Raw genomic sequence first — 24,320 nt, 5'->3', positions numbered from 1 at the left:
GTGAATCTTATTGCCTTCAAAGTAGTTGCCTATACACTCAAACATAATACTATCATACAGAATGGAACAGAGTCTAATCAGTCAAAACAAGATTGTGGGAGTACTACAGGACTTCAAAACAAGTTAATAGGAAATCAAACAAAGTTACTATTATATATCCTGCTAATTTTTTAAATTTTCCCCCTCAATTAAAACAAAAATAAGAAATAGCTAAATAATTTTTTTAAAGAATAAGGGAGAGATTGAGATACAACAGGACATAGCAATATAACAATACAGGTCAAAGCATGACTGTTTCAGAAACCTAGTGCTTCACCACCAAATAACCCGACTTAATAGTAGTTACCATAGTGTCTGTCTTTTTCCTTGAAATATTTGAATAAAACTTCATATACTATAGCTTCAAATGTTTCCATATCAAGAAGCCCAGAATAAAGCCTTTCCAATTAATAAGTGAAAACTTTATAAGGCTTCAAGGCCACGTAATGGGGAATCATGATTACCACATATTTTTATATGTTTGAATCATTACTTACATTAGGTAAACTATTTGGTATTCACACATGCGAGATCTGAGTTGAATACGCACTTCTCAGATGAATAAATGCAAATGGCAAATAAATACATGAAAAAATGTTCATCATCATTGGTTATTAGAGAAATGCAAATTAAAACCACACTGAGATACCATCTCACACCTGAAAGAATGGCCAGGATCAAGAAAACCAACAACAACAAATGCTGGAGAGGCTGTGGGGAAAAAGGAACTTTCCTGCACTGTTGGTAGGAGTGTAGAATGGTACAGCCTTTGTGGAGGTCTGTCTGGAGATTTCTCAAAAAGCTGGGATTGGAAATCCCATTTATTCCAGCTATTCCACTTCTAGGCATATTCCCATAAGAACTGAAAGCATCATACCACGGTGATATATGTGCACCTATGTTTATAGCAGCACAATTTGTAATCGCCAGATCTTGGAAACAACCCAGGTGTCCATCAACTGAGGAATGGATAAAAAGTTGTGGTATTTCTATACAATGGAGTATTATTCAGCTATAAAGAAGGATGACATTGAGATATTTATCAATAAATGGGCACAGCTTGAGACCATACTCATATGTGACAAATTAAACATTGTTATATTTAGTATCTAAAGTTGTTGGGGTTGGGATTGAGCTCAGTGGTACAAAGAACTGCCTGGAACGCACAAGGTCTTGAGGTCAATATGTCATACAAAAAAAGAAAATTCACAATTGTCAATGATGCAGCGCTATGAGCACATTTATTGAAACTGATACTTGTTAATTAATAAGTCAATGTTTCTTTTGTGGTCTATGAAATACCTACAGATAACATGGCAATTATAGTAAATGATATACTGTCCCCTATAGGATTGCTATTTTCTGAGTGTTGTACTCTAAGAAAATAGCTTCATTATTTTGTGTATTATAGCAAACCTGCAAAGTGGCTTACAAAATATGATTTTTTTTATCCTTTTTCCCTAACTGATAAGTTAAGTGACCTAATTGATATGTTGAGCAATACTCTCCTCTGTAAAGATTTGCAAGAATCTCACCTAACTGATATGTTAACCAGAGCGGCCCTCTACAAACAAGAAGAGTGGTGCTAAAACAAGCTAACAAGGGTTGTTAATCATGGTTAGGGACCTCTATTCTTCGCTAAAGAGCTAAAGAAAACTAGGATGGCCCCCTAATTTACACTTGTTTGAAGTAACTTGCTTGTGTGCAGGGAGATTTGCATATTAGTTTAACCCTTTACCTGACCTTGATTCCCGTCCTGAGAAAGATAGATAAACATAACCACCATTTTCCTGTTCTGTAGCGTGCCTTATTACCTCCCCTCACCTATCTATCTAGGCCATAAAGAATTTGGGTTTCTGGTGACCACTTCCTGACCCGGTGATGATCTGTCATAAAATGAGCCTGCTCCGATTTTAAGAACTGTTTAGCTTCAAAGAAATTACTGGGAAATACTATGGCCCAAATCCCAATCAGTGCTCTCCTTTTGTTCTGTATGCATCAAATCAGTTAGATATCAGATCTTTGTAAAACTTAAGTTTCAGCTTCTTGTAACTCTTGATCCCTTCACACCCACTAGTGAAAATGAGCTGTCCTGGGATAATTTACTCTCCACTTTCTTCTCCAAATATTGCTGCAGATGTGCTACTCTGAGATAATGTCAGTCTGTAGGATGGGAGTAATTTGAGAAACACCAGAAACTCCCGAGATTGTCAGAGCTAAGTGGACAGCAATACAGTTTCCAGATGCAGGTCAACAGGTTTAATGGCCTTGCGGGTTCCCCCCCCAACACACACAATTTTCCTTACTTTTAAAAACCCCTTTCCCCAGTCTTGGGGTGTGCAGTCTTTGGGTTGGTCTGGCAGAGACTGTGCCGCCAGGACTGGCTCAATAAATCCTTTGCTACCTAATTTTTTGGTCTCTTGCTTCCTTGGATTTTATACCAGGGCCCGAGTTATAACACTGAGTTGTGTTTATTTTTTGTTTTCCCATATACTTGAAAGTTGAAAATGTTGGCTGATGCTAGGTAAAAAATCTGTGATAATCATTTTTTCAACTTAATGATATATTTCCCTATATCCATTCAGAACATTTTATTTGCTTCAATTATTTTAAGTGAAATTGATAAACAATTCTTAAAGTTACAGGCAGCTGAGTTAGTTAGAAATACAGGCAGCTATACTGTGATATAGTGCAATGAAATTCCTGAACTTCTATGTCTGGTATGAGTTTGTGTTCTCTAAAATGGAAGAATAAATTTTAGGAACAACAGAGGTGAAAGCAGAATGTATTTATTGAGATATTGAGAGCAAGAAAGTGAAAGTATTTTGCCCTAAAAAGGATATTTTAGCAGTGGGATGTGGAACCAGGGGATTTTATCTTGAGGTCACTTTCCCTCCCCTATGCAACTTAGCTGTGGCTTGAAAAGAGTCTCACTCAGCTAAATGCATATCAGCAATGCCACCTTTAAGCATCACCCAAGTCAAAAACTATATGTATGCCCCCCACACATTTCCAGAAGAAAAAGCCAGATTCCCAGTGGTCATGGGATTCTCTCCATGTCTTAGAATAAAGACAATTTTTATGTTATATTATCTTCTTTACTACACCAAAAATCCTAACAGAAAGTTTCTATCTGAGAGAAACAGGAGGAGTTCTGAACCAGTAGCAAAGGATATGTATTTTCTAGGAACTTTATAGAATAAGATCATGTGAGATATGTTTAAAGTGGGTTAGATTACTGAGGTTAGTGAGGAGGTAAATTAGTACAATAGAGAAATATAATATAAGAAATGTAGCAGAGGAGGAGCTGGGCAGATCTGGGGTGCCCTCACCAGCCTCTCTGCGTGTCTGGAGGACTCTGGAAATCTCCGCCCAGACTGTTGGAGTCCCCCCAGGCTTCCAGGTGCAGTGAAGGGGAGAGGTGGGTTTGAGGCTTCCACATCAGCCTCCCCATTCCGGTTACACTTGGAGAACTGCTGAGCTCCCAACGGGTGGGCGGGCCCACACTATCAGCCTAGCCCAGCCTGTTTAGCTGCCGCGCCTGGCCATCGGTCTGCAGAGGAGGAGCTGGGCAGATCTGGGGTGCCCTCACCGGCCTCTCTGCATGTCTGGAGGACTCTGGAAATCTCCGCCCAGACTGTTGGAGTCCCCCCAGGCTTCCAGGTGCAGTGAAGGGGAGAGGTGGGTTTGAGGCTTCCACATCAGCCTCCCCATTCCGGTTCACTTGGAGTATTGCTGAACTCCCGACAGGTGGGCCGGCCCACACTATCAGCCGAGCCCAGCCTGTTTTGTGGCCAGGCCTAGTCATCAGTGTACAGAGGAGGAGCTGGGCAGATCTGGGGTGCCCTCATCGGCCTCTCCGTGTGTCTGGAGGACTGTGGATATCTCTGTAAGCAGGGAGGGTCCACAGGTTCCTGAGGCACTGCGGCCTGTGGTGAGTACCCTAACCCGGCTGCGATTGAAGAACTGTGGAGCTTCCAAGGGGCAGGTGGGCACACAGTGTCTGTGAGGCCCAGCTTGTCTGGAACTGTGGAGTTCTGAGCAGGCTGAGGAGGGCCACTGGTTCTGTAGGCCCAATGGCTTGGGATAGCGTGGTGCCAGAGTCTCAGTAGCTCCAAACATAGAAGGGGATTTTCAACAGATCCTGAGGAAGCTTTCAAATAACACTTGAAACACAGAAATATAGGAAAATGACAAAACGAAAGACCAAATTACAACCTCAAACCCCCAGCCCATCTCAAGAAACCTGAGGAGAGATGTATATAGAAGAAAATATATCCCATCCACTTCATATATTGGACACATTAGCTACCGAAATTGACAAGCAAATCCAGGAAGCTTTAAAGAAATTCAAATTCTAAATAATCTCCCAGATAAAAGAAGAAATGATAAAAGAAATGAAAGAGATTCTGAATATATCTAAAGAAAACACAGATAAAAAATTGGAGGAACTAAACAAAAAGATAGAATCCCTAGACGAGCAATATAAGAAACAAACAGAATACATAATGCAGATGCACAGAGATATACAGGAAATAAAAAACTCCACTGAAAGTTGTAAAAACCGCCTTAATGAAAGTGAAGATAGAATTTCAGACCTTGAAGACAGGATTGCAGCTAGTGAACAGGAAAGGAAAGATCTTTTGAAAATAACAAGGAATCAGGAAACAACAATTCAACAACTGCAAGACGATGCAAAGAAGAATAACATAAGAATGATAGGGATTAATGAAAGAGAGGGAGACAACATGAAGGATGTCAGGAGGATATTTAGAGAAGTAATAGCTGAAAATTTCCCAAGCATGAGATCAGAAACTGACATCAGGATCAGTGAAGCATATAGAACTCCAAACAGTCATAACCAAAATAAAACTACACCCAGACATATAATAATCACCATCCCAGAAATCCAACACAAGAATAGATTATTAAAAGCTGTCAGAGAGAAAAGACAGATCACTTACAAAGGAAAACCTATTAGAATCACAAACGATAAACACAAACGATAAAGTCAAGAAGAGCATGGAGTGAAGTATTCCAGATCCTAAAGCAAAATGATTTCCAACCAAGACTGATATATCCTGCAAAACTATCATTCAAAATACATGATGCAATACGATACTTCCATGACAAAGAACAGCTGAAGAACTTCATGAACACCAAACCAATCCTGCAAAAAATATTGAAAGACAGTTTAGATACACAAAGGAAAAAACCACTAATCAAAGCAAATAATTAAACAGAACAGAAAGATAAAGATGCAACAGCAGAGAGATAACATTCCTAGAATTAACCAGCATTTAACAGTAATAACCATTAATGTAAATGGTCTCAATGCACCAATCAAAAGAAACAGACTAGCAGAATGGATCAAGAAACAAAATCCAACCATATGCTGTTTACAGGAAACCCATCTAACCCAGAAGGATACTCACAGACTGAAAGTCAAAGGATGGAAAACAATTCTTCATGCAGCAGGAATCCAAAAAAAGGCAGGAGTAGCCATTCTGTTTGCAGACAACGTGAACTTTAAACCAACAATGACCATAAAGGATAAAGAAGGTCACTACATACTTGTAAGGGGAAAACTCCAAGAGGAAGAGATAACTATCTTAAATATATACGCACCAAACTCCAGAGCACCCAGTTATATAAAACAATTAGTAACAGAAATGAAAACTCAAATTATCAGTAACACAATTGTAACAGGAGACCTTAATACACCACTGACACCAAGGGACAGATCAACCAGACAGAAAATGAGAAAGAAATAACAGAACTGAATCACACCTGTGAACAAATGGGTTTGATAGACATATACAGAATGTTCCACCCAACAACATCAGAATACACATTCTTCTCAGCAGTACATGGATCATTTTCTAAAATAGACCATATATTAGCTCACAGAACATATTTAAGCAAATGCAAAAGAGTTGAAATCATCCCTTGCATATTATCGGATCATAGCGCTCTGAAATTAGAAATTAATGATAAAAGATACTGCAAAAATTCTGCAAACACATGGAAACTGAATAACACACTTTTGAGCAATCAGTGGGTCACAGAAGAAATTAAAGAAGAAATTAAACAATACCTAAAAGACAATGAAAATGCAGATACAACTTACTGGAATCTGTGGGATGCAATGAAAGCCGTCCTGAGAGGAAAATTTATTGCACTGAGTTCCCACATCAGGAAAACAGAACGAATACAAATAAATAACTTGATGCTACACCTCAAACAGCTAGAAAAAGAAGAGCAAGTCAAGCCCAAAGCCAAAAGAAGAGAGGAAATTATAAAAATCAGAGCAGAAATCAATGCAATAGAGACTAAGAAAACAATCCAAAGAACCAACGAATCAAAGAGTTGGTTCTTTGAAAGAATAAATAAAATCAATAAGCCCCTAGCCAACCTTATTTAAAAAAGGGAAGAAAAAGCTCAATTTCATGCAATAAAAAGTGAAAAAGGGGAAATCACTACAGACCCAATAGAAATACAGAGGATCATCAACACCTATTTCGAAAACGTCTACTCTCAAAAGTTTGATAACACAGAAGAAATAGACAGATTCTTAGAAGCATATGAAGTACCAAAGCTAGATCAAGGGGATGTAAAACTGTTGAATAACCCAATCTATGTTACTGAAATTGAAAATGTAATTAAGTCCTTACCCACCAAGAAGAGCCCAGGCCCAGATGGATTCACTGCAGAATTCTACAAGAAATACATAGAAGACCTAATGCCGACACTCCTCAAACTATTCAATGAAATTGAAAGGGAAGCAATCTTTCCTAAGTCATTCCTGGAAGCAAATATTACTCTAATACAAAAACCTGAGAAAGACCCAACTATAAAAGAGAGCTATAGACCGATCTCCCTAATGAACACAGATGCAAAAATCCTCAATAAAATATTGGCAAATAGGATCCAGCAAATGATCAAGAAGATTATACACCATGACCAAGTGGGATTCATCCCAGGAATGCAAGGATGGTTCAACATATGCAAATCAATAAATGTAATCCACCATATCAATAAAGCCAAAAATAAGAATCACATGATCATTTCTATAGATGCAGAAAAAGCCTCAATAAGGTCCAACATTTATTCATGATAAAAACTTTACAGAAAATTGGAATAGATGGTCATTACCTCAATATAATAAAGGCCATTTATGACAAACCAACAGCCAGCATCATACTAAATGGCCAAAAATTGAAAGCCTTTACTTTAAAATCAGGCACAAGACAAGGATGTCCTTTATCACCACTCCTATTTAATATAGTACTGGAAGTACTAGCCAGAGCAATTAGGCAAGAAAGAGAAATAAAAGGGGAAAAGATAGGAAAAGAAGAAGTTAAGTTGTCATTGTTTGCAGATGACATGATACTCTACATAGAAGACCCCCTAAACTCCATTGAAAGACTCTTAAATACAATAAATAAATTCAGTAATGTGGCCAGATACAAAATCAATGCTCAGAAATCAATAGCATTCCTATACACAAACAACAAAATCACAGAGAGGGAAATAAGAGAAACTGGACTATTCACATTAGCAAGCAAAAAAATGAAATATTTAGGAATTACTCTTACGAAAAAAGTGAAAGACTTATACAGTGAAAAGTATAATATACTGAAAAAGGAAATTGAAGATGATCTCAGAAAATGGAAAGACATCCCTTGCTCATGGATAGGAAGAACAAACATTTTGAAGATGGCCATTCTCCCAAAACTGTTATACAGATTCTATGCAATCCCAATAGAAATACCATCAACATAGCTTATAGATCTAGAGAAATCACTCCTACATTTCATCTGGAATCAGAAGAGACCTAGAATCACAAAGGCAATTCTAAGCAGCAAAGACAAAGCAGTAGGCATCACAATCCCTGACTTGAAGTTATACTACAAAGCAACAGTAGTAAAATCAACATGGTATTGGAATCAAAACAGAGATGAAGATCAATGGAATAGATTAGAAGATACAACCACAACTACAAACACACTCAACCACCTTATCTTTGATAAAGGAGCCAAGCAGGTTCACTGGAAGAACGACAGTCTCTTTAATAAATGGTGCTGGAAAAACTGGCTCTCCATTTGCCGAAAACTAAAGCTAGACCCATGTCTATCACCATGTACTAAATTAAAATCTAAATGGGTCAAAGATCTGAATATTAAAACAGAAACACTAAATCTATTGGAAGACAAATTAGTAGAAACCTTGGAGACATAGGAGTAGGTAAAGAATTCATGAACACGACTCAAACCGCATGGGAAATACTTCCCAGAATCAATAACCGGGACCACTTCTCATTAAAAAGTTTCTGCATGTCAAAAGAAATCTCCAGCATAGTGAAAAGAAAACCCACAAACTGGGAAAAGATTTTAGTGAACTCTCTCTCAGACAAGGGACTCTTGTCTAAAACATATAAAGAATTAAAGAAACTCAGACCTCCCAAATTCAAAGATCCAATCCAAAAATGGGCATCTGAGATGAATACGCAATTCTCAGATGAAGAAATGCAAATGGCAAATAAATACATGAAAAAATGCTCATCATCATTGGTCATTAGAGAAATGCAAATTAAAACCACACTGAGATACCATCTCACTCCTGAAAGAATGGCCAGGATCAAGAAAACCAACAACAAATGCTAGAGAGGCTGTGGGGAAAAAGGAACTTTCCTGCACTGCTGATGGGAGTGTAGACTGGTACAGCCTTTGTGGAGATCTGTCTGGAGATTTCTCAAAAAGTTGGGATTGGAAATCCCATTTGTTCCAGCTATTCCACTTCTAGGCATATTCCCAGAAGAACTGAAAGCATCATACCACAGTGATATATGTGCACCTATGTTTATAGCAGCACAATTTGTAATCGCCAGATCCTGGAAACAACCCAAGTGTCCATCAACTGAGGAATGGATAAAAAGTTGTGGTATTTCTATAAAATGGAGTATTAGTCAGCTATAAAGAAGGATCACATTGAGATATTTATCAATAAATGGGTCAGCTTGAGACCATACTCATAAGTGAAATAAATCAATTTCACATGTGTGAATACCGAATAGTTTCCCTAATGTAAGTAATGATTCAAATATATAAAAATATGTGGTAATCATGATTCCCCATTAGGTGGCCTTGAAGCCTTATAAAGTTTTCACTCATTAATTAGAAAGGCTTTATTCTGGGCTTCTTGATATGGAAATATTTGAAGCTAGAGTATATGAAGTTTTATCCAAATATTTCAAGGAAAAAGACAGACACTATGGTAACTACTATTAAGTCGGGTTATATGGTTGTGAAGTACTAGGTTGCTGAAACAGTCATGCTTTGACCTCTATTGTTATATTGTTATGTCCTGTTTTATCTCAATCTCCCCCTTATTCTTTTAAAAAAATTATTTAGTCATTTCTTATGTTTGTCTTAAAGAAAAAATTTTAAAAATTAGGATATATAAATAGTAACTCTTTTTGATTTCCTATTAACTTGTTTTGAAGTCCTGTAATACTCCCACGATCTTGTTTTGACTGATTAGACTCTGTTCCATTCTATATGATAGTATCAAGTTTGAAGACATAGGCAACTACTTTGAAGGCAATAAGATTCACTAAGATACCCATTCTGGTTTGACTATTGTCTTCTTTGGAAGTCCTGTAATGTTTACAATGCCTAAGTTTTATTGGTCTTGTTCTCTACTGTTTTGTCCAACTTTATAATATCTAATGAGATAGACAATTCTTTTTAAGGAAACAAGAGACAACGTTGATAACCATTGTTGATAACCTTGTACTCTGTTCTACACCATGTGCTATGTCTATCCTTGGTTTTGACTGACAGCTTTGTTTTGCCATATTTGACTGTATTTTCTCCCCCCCAAAAAAGTAATAAACACTAAGGAGTAATAAAATCCAAAATGTGTAAATTTTGTTGTAAAAAAGAGGCAAAAAAAAAAAGAAAAAAAAAAGAAAAAGAGCTCTAATGGATATAACATCAAGTGTGTTTAGGGGTGTTAAATAGCTGACTATATCAATGTTTTTGGATCACTGAACACAGCTGTTTGCAGTCTCCCTGTTTGAATGTCCACCTTGTATTCTTTGATACTGTGATTTGAGCAACTATTTTCAAGATGATAATATGTAATCTATTAACAGTTATGTAATCTATTACTGTTATTTTTTTTTTGTAGTTCTGTATTACATGTACCCTTACACCACTTTGTTTTGTTTTGTGTTTCTCTCTTTTTTCTTCTTAAAAAAAAAAAGAGCACCAATGGGTAGTGAGGTACCGTCATGACTGCACAGCATGACGCCTCACGAGGGGCGCCGACCCCTGGAGACCCTGCGTGAGTTATAAACAAAGGGGGAGATTTTGGGCACAGGTGCTCACATACCCCGCCCGGGACTAAGGACCATGTCAGCTTTTGCAATGCGCTACGTCCTTCTCCAAATTAGCCACCCCGTGTGCACCTCGTGCTCACTCCGTATTCACCCCGTGCTGACTCTGTGGCAATCCCTGATTGACCACAGCTGGGTATATTGGCCAGAGCTCGCGTCTCATTCCAACCCTGCCTCCTTGTGGCAGCCTGTGATTGGTCACGGCTGAATATATAAGCCAGAGCCCGCAACAATAAAGCGGCAGTTACCTGTTACCCACAAGAGCATCCTCTGTCTCATTGGGGGGCTGCGCTGGTCACACTACAATACCCATTCTGATTTGATTAATACCTATTTTTGTAGCTCTACACTATCTACAAAGTTGTATTTCTATTAATGCTGTGATGCACTGATATATTCAATTATATTTTATGTGATGAGATAGCCATTTCTATTGATGATAACAAGAGACAACACAGTAACCATGGTACAAATCCTTGTACAGCACTTTTATATGTCTTTTTAGATTTATGTATTTCTAGGATTATGTTTTGCTCTGTCCTGCTTGTTCTGTTTCTCCCTCTAATACAGAAAAGATAGAAATACATGTTAAGACACATGGTTCCATAAAACCTATCAACAGTTTAGAAGAACTGACCTTATGACACATGATGAAATGAACAAATACTTTAAAGAGAAAAAAGGCACTACAATACCCAGTGCAGATTCCATAGTGTCATCATGTGAAATCCAGCAATACTATTAATCTTCAATCAGAGTGATTTTAACCTGCTTTGGTTTGTTAAAGTCAACATAAATGAAGATATGGATAAATGCGTACATGTTTAAGGGCGTAGGATTGATAGCCATATTACTTAGTTTTTATTAGATAGTTGAACAGAACTATGTGCAGTCTCCCTGTTTGAATTCCCATTTATATGTTCCACTTTTGTATCTTGAACAATTATTTGTAAGAGGAAAATATGTAAACACAAATGAGTGATTTATTACTGTTTAATATTTTCTTTGAAATTATGTACTATTTCTATCTGTTTTCTGTTTTGTTTTGTCTTTCTTTAAATAAAAATAAATTTTAAAAGATAAACAAATAAACACTCCTTTAGCAATGAGATTGCTGGGCCAAGCTCTGATTGATAAATAAGAAAGCAGCTGCCTGGTAACATTTTTAACCAGTTGTTGGTCATTGATTAGAGACCTCAATTATCTCCAGAGCATTAAAGGGACACCTCAAATAAGTTTATGAAATGTATTCCTAAATGTTCACATTGGTCATTATGAAAAGAAGTAATACATATTTTTGGTTTTAAGATGCCTGTAGTTTCTCATGGTTATGAAAGTTGACTATAATCAACTTCATGATGATTGCATATGTTTATATTTCTCTATGCATAAGACTCCTGATTGTAAAATGGGGATTACTCGTGGTAACAGATATTTGTGTCACGTGCACACCTCTGCTGATACCAAAGACTTGTGAGATTCACATTCAGCTAAAGATCAATAAGTTGGTCAATAATACACAAAAAACTTCTTGTGTATTAAATAAGGGTGATTGACTAAAGAAATATTTTATGTCAAACAGGAATTTAGATTATTGTAAGAATCTCATGATTGTCATGCTGCAATACTATGTATGGTTCTGATTCCTGATATACTATGTAAAATATGCAACTTTAGCACTGTAGGTATTCAAATCCTAAAATGTCCATGGATAGAAGAAAATAGGGTTCATTTAATTTTTGAAGTTGCTTCATGTTTAAATAAAACAGTAATGTTAAGCTTACTGCCTCTAATATACTTTATTGCTACCCAAAACTTCTGGATGTTCAACAGCTAAGGTTTAGAAGCCAAACTTTAGAGAGACAAATGGGCTAAATGGATAGCCAGTATTTTGGCCCTAGCCCTTCAAGGTTGGTGTAGACCCAGGGTATAAAATAACTGCTGATTGGATCAGCCTAGGATACTTAGTGTGTCCCTGGTGGTATCATTAATAAGATGATGAGACCACAGAGGAAAGTCATCTTCAGTGCAAGGTGTGCCTAAGGAGAGTAACCAGGAGAAAAATCTCCCAAGCTTTCACAGAGAGCAAGTTGTCACAGCAATGGCTGTGAGACTTTGGGTGGCTGACACTGACAGATGAGCCATGAGGTGCTATGCACAGTTCTAAGATAACTCCTGAGAAGAACTACGTGTCCTTTATAGGAACTAAGGAGCTGATTGTAGTTAATGCAGATCTCATGTTAGCTTGGTCTTGAACCTCCTGCAGAAAAGGCTGGCCTTGGGAGATACAGTGCAATGTAAAATGTTGGCTGTGGGAGAATCTCAGGTCACTAAGATCCTCTGACAATTGCTGTCTATGCTGGTAACTGAATACTATTATGAACTGATCAACTCAGATGAGTTTAAATTGGAGTTCTCCTCAAAGCTTCCCCACCTTGAGCTGGCCACCCATCCTGGGAGACAATGAAACAAATAAAGAGAGAGATGTTGGAAGGGGTTGAAGCTGAATACATGTGCAGGGCTGTGGTGTGGCTTTGCCTTAATTGAATTGAGAATGAGGAGACATCTCAAGGAATAAGATAGGCCACTGCTGAGACCACTTGGAGACTTCCTAGATAGTTTTCCTTAATTAGCATCATCTGTTGTAATGAGGCTTCCTTGATACTCTCCCGGGAGCCTGCTCAGGTTTCCCCTATTGTCCACTCAATTCCTTGCTCGTTCTGATTAAATACATGCTACCTAGTGATAGTTGGCTGGCCAGCTAGCAGCATTATGAGCTCTGAAGAGGATTTCACTCTTCCTGCTATCCTCAAGAGATTGCCACTTGTCTCATTCCTTTGGTCCTTTGCTGTGCACTTTTTTGGGTACTCAAGATTTAGACATAGGCCCCAACAGAAAATTAACTTTCAGATAGGATAACTGTAAGTTTCCTGAAAAGATTACTTCATGTAAAATTTTCTGTACCTGTATATGGAAGTGTTATGCTGCCTATCAACAAAATATATTGCTACCTTATCAATATATTGCTACATATCAACATATATTCTCTTATTAACATATTCAGGAGTATTATATTGATTTCTCAGAGGGCATGATCGTACAACTGTTCACATCATTGAAAGTATTCTGCATAAATTTTTCTAAGTCAGTAATTACAAGTGAAATTGGTAGATGATAAAGTAGGCATCCATCAATTTGTTAAGTAGTATGTAACATGAGTCTAGGTGTTTCTAGCAGTTGATTTGTTTCAACTATGAGTGCATCACCAGAGGCCTGTTCTGCTTGCTTAGCAGAGAATGGGTTACATAGGAAATTAGTGGTTTTCATCCGCAAAGAAGTGCTGGAGTCGAACTGAAATAGGTGCATGCTAAAAACCTGTCTGTGTATTCCTAGATTAAAAACTCATTTACATAATTAGTTGAATGAGTTGATCCATTTGGAAGATTATTTAGGACATACAGCTAGCTGAATTAGTTTAATTATTTCTTTCCTTTTATTCAGGTACAAAATATCTGACCTACAAAATTTAATAAAAATATATTCGTTTATGTCAATGTTTCTGTGAGGGAAGTTTGGTTTTGTCTGTTTCCAATACAGAAATATCTTGGAAAATAGAAGTGAAAAGAAAAGGTAACTTTTTTTTACAAGGTCAAGGAGCCAGAGAAGAGTGAAGGAGCTGGAGCGGAAGGATTCAGGGACCAGATTTGGTTCATGGGTTCCAAATGACATGGCTGCAATGTATACATATAGAAGTGATTATACAAACCTTCTACACATCTCTGACGCCAAACAAGTTGTTAACAAATGGATCACATGGCTTTAGGGAATATGTGCCCTCTAGCAATATTAAAATCCTGAAGCGCAAGTGATAATTTGTGACAAGAGAATGATAGGGCAAGGGGAACTTAGTGTTTGATGTTCTCAGGTGTTCCTGCCCCATCAGAAGGAAATGTTTAATTGGATTAGAAACTTGGTTCCATTTCAGCAATAATTGTGCTGCCCATGCTTGGCAATATGATTTATTTCAGAATTCAGAATTTTTATAAGTCTGAATGAGTAGCAAGCTTGTCTTGGAGAATTGATGTCTGCATTTCTTTCATGTTTACTCTCTTGCAGACTATTACTATCATTTAAATATAATGTCTTCACTTTACACAGTAATTGCTCATTTTGTGTTCACATACTGGGTTCCTAGGTGGAAAATTAATACAGATAATAGGGAAAATCTTGAAAATGAAGTCTGCTGCATCTCATACAACCTTCCCACTCTCTATTATGTTGTGTGCCACCCTGGCCTGGGCACAGAATGTTTTCTGACATCAGGGCATTTATTCATCCCTGGAGGGTTGATTCTGAATCCTGAAAATATTTGCAGCCCATTATCGAAAGAGTCCACTAAGTCCTGAATGAAAGCAGTTGTAGCCATGAAATGGCAAGGATAAACATAACATTTAGAGAAAACCTAACACCACTACTTCTCAAACTTTTTAATGAAATTGAATTGGAAGTGGTACTCCCAAATTCATTCCTGGAAGCAAGAATTACACTTTTACCAAAACCGGAGAAGAATCCAAATAAGAAAGATAATTTCAAGCCAATCTGCCTAATGAACATTGAAGCAAAAATGCTCAATAAGTTACTGGCAAGCAGACTGCAGAATATGAAGAAGACTGTACTGCATAATTAAGTGGAATTCTTCCCTGGGATGCACGGGTGGTTCAATATATATAAATCCATACATATAATACACCGTATTGAAAAATCCAAAGGCAAAAATCATTTGATCATTTCAATAGGTGCAGAAAAAAGGTTTTGAAAATGTCCAGCGCTTATTCAGAATAATAACCATACAAAAATTGGGAGAGATGATATTTAGGTCAATCTGACAAAAGCCTTTTATGACAAACCAACAGTCAGCCTCATACTAAGTAGACAAAAACTGAAAGCTTTCACTCTAAAATCAGGAAGAAAAAAATAATGTCCACTGTCTCCACTCTTATTTAATATAGTCCTGGAAACTAGCTGGAGCTATGAGACAAGAGAAAGAAATAAAAGAAATAAAGATATGAAAGGAAAATGTTAAACTATCATTATTTGCAGAAGACACCATACTCTACTCAGAAGACCCTAAAAATTCCACCCAAAGACTTCTAGTTTAATTAGCAAAATCAATAATATAGCTTTTTACAAAGTCAACACTCAACAATCATAGTCTTCTTATACACAAATAGCAAACTCCTAGAAAGAGAAATCAAGGAAACAATACCTTTTAGAATGACATCCAAAAAAATGAAATATTTAGGAATCAATCTAACACATGATGTAAATGATCTCTACAATGAAAAGTACAGTACTCTCAAAAAAAGATTGAAGAAGATATTATAAAATGGAGAGATATCTCATACACTTGGGTAGGAAAATTCAATGTAGTGAAAATGACCATACTTCCAAAACTATGGTACAGATTCAGTGCAATCCCAGTCAAAACCCCAATAGCATATCTCACAGAATTATACAAAATAAATCCTAAAATTCATCTGGAACCAGAAGAGACCTAGAATAGCAAAAGTGCTCATGGGCAACAAAGAAAAGACAGGGCTCATCACAATCACTGACTTGGAATTATACTATAAAGCTACTGTGATTAAAAAAAAAGCTGTGGTACTGACAATGAACAAAACAAAACAAAACCAGACACAAAGATCAAAGAATAGATTAGAAGATGGAGAAACAACCCCAGACACACTAAACCATCTTATCTTTGACAAAGGTGCCAAACACATTCACTGGAAGAAAGACAGCCTGTTTAATAAATGGTGCTGAAAAAACTGGCTCTACACATGCTGAACATTAAAACTGGACCCATATCTTTCAACGTGTATTAACCTAAGATCAGAATAGATCAAAGATCTTATATTACAACAGAAATACTAAGTCTTCTGGAAGATAAAGTAAAACTCTAGAAGACATTGCTGTAAGTAAAGACTGTATGAAGAAAACATGGATTAAACAGGAACAATCACCCAGAATCAACTGAGATCTCACCCTACTGAATAGCTTTTTAACAGCAAGAGAAACCACTGGCAGAGTGAAGAGACAACCCACAACGGGGGAGAAAATGTTTGTCAGCGGATCCTCAGACAAAGGATTACTATTGAGAGCATAGGAAAACTAAAAAAAAAATTCAGTCTTTCCATATTTAATGCCCCAATCCAAAAATGTGCATCTGAGAAGAAATACACAGTTCTCAGATGAAGAAATAGAAACCCCAAATAAATATGTGATAAAACGTTCTACTTCACTGGTCATTCAACAGATGCAAATTAAAACAACCCTGAGATTTCACCTTGCCTCAGAAAAAAATGCCCACTGTCAAGAAATCAACCAATAGCGAATGCTGGAGGGGTAGTGGGGGAAAAAGGATCCCTTCCCCTTTGTTGGTGGTAATGCAACCACTGTGGAAATCATTGTGGAGATTCCACAGAAACTAGGTCTACAGGTCCCACTCAGATCAGCTATTCCCCTTCTGGGTATCTGCCCCAAAGATTTAAAAATATCACAGTGATATATGTGCACCCATATTTATAGCAGCACAGTTTGCAGTAGCCAGATCTTGAATCAAATGCATGATCTCTAGCTTCCCAGGTTATGCTGCTGAGCTAAACCCCTGGACCACATTTTTTTACTTTTTATCTTTGAAATAAAATCCTTTTGGGGGTAAAAACAAGGGCTGAGGTAAAGTCCTTTAGTGCAAATACCCATCTGAGGAGCTGAAGTCAGCACTGCAGAAGACAGCCCGATCCAGAAGTCTCCACAATCTTTCATTGGGGATCCACAGTTACAGGCTGGGTTTTTTTTTTTTTTCTGTAATTAATCTTGGTTGGGAGGTCGGGCAGAAGAGCAGGAGCCAATCAGTGCTGAAGAGGCGGGCTGTATGAACTGTCCAATCAGGCGGGCCAAGTTAGGCGGTCTCTTCCGGTGTCATGGCGTCCATTGCATGTCTGGAACAAAACAGGGAGAGCTAAATGTTTGCTAGACTGCGTTTCACGGCTTCGATTTGCTGTGGACTGCTTAGAAAGAACCTGAGAGACCTCCGAGCTATGCAATGGTGACGTTACGGGATGGCAGCAGTGAAATGGGGTGGAAGCAGGTTGAGACCAGTTAGAAGTGGTGAGAAGGAGCTGTGCTGTCTAGAGCGTGCTTACTTAGCTTCAGACCCTGAGGTCCTCTAAGGCTAACAGTGAGTCCTCTGTCCCTTTTACCTATCGCTGGAGCCAGGACAGTTCTGGATCCCTAGAACGCTGTCGGCACTGTGACACCACAGGCCACAGTGCCTTTTTTGAAATTGCCTGCTGCCCTTGACCCTCCAACAGTCTGGGCTCTGGAACGGGTGTGGGGAGACCCTGACTCCGATGTGGTTTCGAGCTGGGTGCAGCTGTAATAAGCTAGGTCTCTGCTCTCATTCTTGTGAGTAACAGATTTGGAAGGTAGAAGGTTATAAATGTCTGTGATGCAGCACCTCATAGCCACAACTGCTCTCCTTAAATTTTTTTGTTTGTACTGATCGCCTAAATTTATAGTATGTTCTTGGATTTACATCCTCATGACAGGTGGTGGCAAATTCAAAGATGTTTAGTGATGTGCCTCAGTGGAGGAAGGTTCCCAAACACACGGTGAACTCCCTTTATCATACAAAACCATGCAAAAGAATTTGTGAACACACTTAATTATTTAGGAGACACCCCTGCTCATAGACTGTGTTTATGAGAACAGCCATAGAGTTTTGAATTCTGAGAAAAATGAAGCAGATGTGAAAGTGCTAGCAAGGGCAGGGTAAAGTGTGCTTGCTAAGGACAAAGTCAATAAAGGCCTGAGTGTTACATCCTCATTGAAAAAAGTCTAAACGTAGGCATTTGCATGGACATATACAAGTGATATCTTTCTGAATTGAAAGGAATGTGGGTGTCATCTCTGAATAGACATGATTTAATAGCCTGTTTGATCGTAGACATTGTTTAAATATGGAAATTCTCTGCAATGAACTTTACTAAATGGTGTAAATGAGAAGACCTAATTAGAAATTGTGCAGGGATATCAATAGTTAGGCACGAAGGGTTTTCTGCTTAGGGTTGATCAGAGGAGCGTGGAAAAGATGTGAAAGTGATTGGTGTGATGCAGGGTGCCAGTAGTGGGACATACAACAGAGAAGGTCTTCACTGAAAGTCAGGCAGTTCTTAGAGTAGGTATGAAGATAAAGTTGTGCTCTGATTAGTTCCATGAGATGAATAACGCTAGCTCTGGCAACAATCTGTATTCCTCATCCTTGTCCAAACATGAATTCTGTGTTCTATACTAATTTTGATTATCTCTAATTATGTCCCAGTGTCATTAAGGTGAAATTGGAGTTTTACTTGTACCAGGGAGCAAACTCATGACCTCATGCTTGCCAGGCAGGCATTCATGCCGCTGAGCTAAATACCCAGCACTGAAAGTGTTTTCTGTATACCATGGAAGATAGTAACGTTGTTTCTTAGAAAGTGTTGAATATTGTTGGAATTTTTCTATATTGTATGCTTATAATTTTTTAAAACAAACCAAAGGTGTCTTATGCAGTCACTTTTCAAGTTTCAATTTGTCTGAGCGGTGTCTGAGTCAGGGTTTCATTATTTCAGACAGCTCTGTAACTTAAGCTACCCCCAAACTCGAGGCAGTTCTCCTGCATCAGCCTCCCAAGATATATTTCTGAATGGAAAGTGATCACTTCGTGACCCTCAGCTATAATTTACAGCTTGGACCTGGTGTCATTGTTTATACATTTTTACATAAAACTGTTTTTCATTAATATTTGAGTCATTATTTGTGTACCATATTGGATGTTATTTATGTTTTGTTCCATGAGACCAAATTCAAGTATCAAAATGCTGCTTAAGTATTTTAAGAACAGAGGACTCAGTGGCCTAAATGAGATTTGAAGAGATATCATCTGTATTCTATCAAAGTGATTGAGGAGGTATTTACCTGCCTCTGTGCTTTGTGGATGCTGGTCCTGCAGGCTCCCGCTGTGAGTGCTGCTTTAGAGACAGGGATTCTTGCAGTGACTCAGTACAAGAATCAGTGCTTCTGTTTGTCTTTTACATTAGCAGTGAGGTACAATATAGCATCAAAATTGCTGTCTCCAATAATGTGTATATACACAAAATTAAGGACTAAGACATGGAATTAAAATTTGAAGAATTCAGTCTCCATTCATCTGTTTTGAATTAGTTTAGTTTAGTTTGAGACAGCCTTTCTCTATGTTTATCAGCTGGTTTTGAACCCCCATGGAGCCTACAATTTCCCTGACTTCACAGCATCCCTCCTGTCTCAGCCTCTTGAGTGCTGGGATTATAGATATGTGTTTTTTAACCCTACAAAATATTGAGGCTTGGCACTGTAACTTAGCTGTATTGTAGCTTGGCATAATAGATGCCATCTTGAGCTTTGCATTTAACTAGTGCCCTGTATTTCACCCACAAAAATGGAAAGTCACTCTGGGTTGAAGTCCCAGGAGAAAAGCAAAACTAGCTGTACCGAAAGAAAAAAATTAACCTGCTCAACAAAAGGAGCAGAATACTGTTGTCATCCAAAAATTATTATAAGAGACTAGCTAAATGATTTCCAACAGGATCTTTTTTGTGATTGTATCTTATAAAACATCTGTAACTTTCCAGTTTAAAGCCTCTCATTTAGATCCTGAAATGGGGGTTGGGGTTCTGTATACAAGTGGTCCTGAGACCAGCTAATGAAATTCCACATTTCTCAATTGTGTTGCTTGGATTCCAATATTGTTGTTCACAAAGTCAACTCAAGCTGCAGAAACCTTTACTGATACAAGCAAACACCAGGATAAAATGCCAATGCCACTGAAATGAAAGAATAATAGTGAAAAGGAGAGGAGAAAAAAGACAAAACACCATGTGTTATAATGCCCACCTCTTTTCCCCAGCAATAAAGAAGCTGAAACAGGAGAATGGCCATATACTCAAGGGTAGCCTAACCTACACAGTGAGTGCAAGGCTGGCCAGAATTCCAAAGTGAGCCTAAGTCTTTAAATCATAAAAATAAAATGAAAAAAATAAACAACAAATGAGAGAGAAAGACTATTTAAAAAAAAACAATAATAGAGCTGAGTGAAAGTTTTGACTTATCTAAAATGGGATTTATTGAATGATGCTGCAGAGGAAAGAAGGCCATGTAGTGGCATCCAGGAGGCAGTGACAAAAACAGACTTAGGAATGGCACCTTTTGTGCTAAAGCACAACAGTGACCTCTTTCCTCCAAGACATCTGCAATTCACTAGACTGAGGACTTCTAAAAGCTCTTGGAAATGTTAATCTCATGGCAAACAAGCAGCTTGAATTCCAGGCTTTGAAACTTGGCCTTTAGCAGACATTTCATATTCAATTTGAAATAGGAGAAATAAAACCCTGCCCTGTTTGCTGTTGATTGTTGCCTCACAACGTTGAGGAATGAAGTCACAAACCAAAAGAAATTCAAAAATTTTCATAGAAAAAAAGAGAGAATAGCCCTGAATTTTCATGAGGGGTCTTCAGTGTTTTGGCCACAGACCTATTGTGAGGGGTCATTTATACAGCAAAGTTGCAATGTGGCTACAGTGTGGGTCTCAAACTACAATCAACCTATAAGCTTATAGCTGCTTAACTAATATTATTCAGCAGGGGAACAAGTCACCCCTAAAAGGTATGTGGAAAGAGCCAAGGCATTGTGTGGGAACAATTGTCTAGTTGCTCTGGTCATTGAGTATGGTAATTGATGCCTATCAGGCCTTCCTGGAGGAGGTGGTAACTGTAGCACATTTCAAGCTGTTTCTTTTGTCTTCAGGAGCATGTAGACATTGTCACTGCATCTTCACCTTCAGGTCTGGCTTTCTTCAGCTGTGCCTGTAGAAGTGATTGCTGTATTTAGTTTTTTGCATTGACTCTTTGAGGTTCCAGTTCCTCTTGATTGTATATCAATTTCTGTCTAGGTTGACATCCTTTACTGAAATCACAATACTATTTGAATGGATAAAGTGGTGTTTATACAATCAAAAATATTCATTAATAGAGGCCAGGGATTTAGCTTACCAGGCAGAAATGCCTGCTTAGAAAGTGCTAGGTTGTAACTTTGATCCCTGGTACCTAAAAAATTAAGTAATTTAAACTGCAACTAAAGAAAATAATTTCATTTGTGAAAGTGTAGGTTTACAAAATTTATAACTAAATATGTCATTGGCAAATTAAACATTGTTAATAGTCATATTTAGTATCTAAAGTTTTTGGGGCTGGGATTTAGCTCAGTGGTAAAAGGAGCTCCCTGAAAACACAAGGTCATGAGTTCAATCCCTTATACAAAAAAAAAAAAAAATTCACAGTTGTCAATGATGCAGTACTATGAGGACATTTATTAAAATAGATACTTGTTAATTATTAGACTCAATGTTTCTTTTGTGGTCTACAAAATATCTACAGATAACATGGCAATTACAGTGAATGATATATTGTCCCCTATAGGATTGCTATTTTCAAAGTTGTGTTTATTTTTTGTTTTCCCACATACTTGAAAGATGAGGGGCTGGGATTTAGCTCAGTGGCATGAGCACCTGCCTTGCAAGCAGGCAGTCGTGAATTCGATCCCCGGTACCGGTAAAAAAAAAAAAAAAAAAAAAAAAAAAAAAAATTGAAAATGTTGATTGATGCTAGGTAGAAAATCTGTGATAATCATTTTTTCAATTTAATGATATATTTCTCTATATCCATTAAGAACATTATATTTGCTGCAATTATTCCAAGTGAAATTGATAAACAATTCTTAAAGTTACAGGCAGCTGAGTTAGTTTGAAATACAGGAAGCCATACTGTGATATAGTGGAATGAAATTCCTGAACTTCTATGTCTGGTATGAGTTTGTGTTCTCTAAAATGGAAGAATAAATTTTAGGAACAACAGAAGTGAAGAGCAGAATATATTTATTGAGATATTGAGACAAAGAAAGTGAAAGTATTTTGCCCTAAATAGGATTTTTTGGCAGTGGGATGTGAAACCAGGGGACTTTTATCTTGAGGTCACTTTCCCTCCCCTGTGCAACTTACCTGTGGCCTGAAAAGAGTCTCAATCAGCTACTTGCATATCAGGAATGCCACCTTTAAGCACCACCCAAGTCAAAACTATATGTATGCCCCCCACACATTTCCAGAGGAAAATGCCAGACTCCCAGTGGTAATGGGATTCTCTCCATGGTCTTAGAATAAAGGTAATTTTTATTTTTATATTCTCTTCTTTACTACATCAAAAATCCTATCAGAAATGTTCTGTCTGAAACAAACAGGAGGGGTTCTGAGCCAGTAGCAAAGGACTCTGTATTTTCTAAGGACTCTATAGAATAAAATCATGTGAGATATGTTTAAAGTGGGTTATATTACTGAAGTTACTGAGGAGGTAAATTAGCACAATAGAGAAGCATAAGATAAAAAATGTAACAGTGGCCTTTTATTTAAAGAATGTGGAGAGGAGCCCACAGCCACCAAGGCTTTGGCTTTTTTTTTTTTCTGACTGACTGTGGGGTTATGGGGTATATGTGAATTTTGACTGGATTGTAGTGCTTGGAGGGGACATTGATGTTATGCAAGAGGGTGATGGGAATTTTGTTTATGCCCTGGGAAAGAAAGAGGAAGTTGTAATCAAGGAAAAACCTGGAATTGGCATATGGGTAAGAATCCCTGATTTCACCTTCTTGCACCTTGAACTACCACCATGAGGTCTTGTAATTGTTTCTAGGGCAAAACTCAAGTACACCATTTGGTTTGAATGAAGAAAGCAAAACAAAGAATTTTTGCTTTCAGTCTTCCTCCATGGCTGGTGGTAAACCAATCATAAGAAATATTTTGTCATTTCATTAATTCATTTTAGATACCATAACCAAAATTACAGATCAGTTCACTTCCAGAAAACAGAAGCAACACTTTAAGGCAGGGATAAAGCCCTTCAATGCAAGTATCCCTGGAAAGGTGAGATCAGTATTATAGAATACAAACTACTACTGATTTCTCTGACTTCAAGAAAGAGAAAAATTTATACTGATATTGCTATAGGGGAATGAATCTTCCAGTCTACCATGTCTGATATGAGTTTGTGTTCTCTAAAGTCAAAGAATGAATTTTAGGAACAACAGAGATTAAGGAAAGAACATACTTATTGAGAAAAAGAAAGCAGCCTGAGAGAGAGAGAAGGGGTCCTGAACAGGTTGCCAAACACTGTCATTTCTAGGGACCTTAATAGGCTAAAATCATGTGGTGATATGAGTTTAAGGTGAGGAAAACTAGGAACTCACAATACAGAGGGGCGTAAGATGGGACAGAGCTATGGTAGCCAATAAGATTATAAGTTCAGGTAAAGTTGATTAAATTGGGAACAAAGGGCAAGGGAGTCACATAGAAAGCAGGTATTCTTAGGCAGCTGTGAATGTGCCCTTAGGGGTTTGGGAGGGTGACTCCTGAGTTCATCAGGATGATAGGAATTATTTAGAATATCAGGCTTTAGGATAAGGATACATTTCTTTCAATGATGACTTCTGACTTCCTCAGAGTGCTATGGAACTATTTAGACTATCAATCCTTAGAATATGGGTGAATTTGCCTATCATTTGTCCTGAGCCTAGGACTATAGCATGATACATCTATCTTGCCCATAGTTGCAAGTTATCTGGCATCCTGCATGGGCTCCTTGGAGAACCTAGCCCTGTATTTAAATAACTCAGCTGCCTGTAACAGTATTGTTTGCAAAATTGATTACAGATGTCTTGTTCTCTGGGTGAATGATCTGGGGATGACAATATGCAATGT

General features: G+C 37.7%; 1 protein-coding gene across 14 annotated transcripts in view; it reads left to right on the top strand.

Moving 5' to 3' along the window:
* LOC101788244 (zinc finger protein 14-like) overlaps nt 1-24,320 on the top strand; it is a 107,225-nt gene that overhangs the window by 23,845 nt on the left and 59,060 nt on the right. The window contains exon 1 of one of the 14 annotated variants that reach the window (XM_063233813.1): nt 17,302-17,549. The exons of 2 other annotated variants lie outside the window; for them this stretch is intronic. In XM_063233813.1, the coding sequence (XP_063089883.1) occupies nt 17,547-17,549 (3 nt within the window). In that variant the 5' untranslated portion in view covers nt 17,302-17,546. Of the gene's footprint in view, nt 1-17,301; nt 22,733-24,320 lie in introns of those variants that run through there. 11 more of the 14 variants (XM_063233815.1, XM_063233814.1, XR_010042253.1 and 8 more) reach the window with 11 other exon arrangements.

This window comes from Cavia porcellus, unplaced genomic scaffold (genome assembly GCF_034190915.1).
Source record: "Cavia porcellus strain 051 isolate PalLab524CR breed Dunkin Hartley unplaced genomic scaffold, mCavPor4.1 scaffold_23, whole genome shotgun sequence".
In the NCBI taxonomy this organism is placed as follows: Eukaryota; Metazoa; Chordata; class Mammalia; order Rodentia; family Caviidae; genus Cavia; species Cavia porcellus.
The sequence above is the reverse complement of the archived record's forward strand: the minus strand, read 5'-3'. Positions and strand labels throughout refer to the sequence as shown.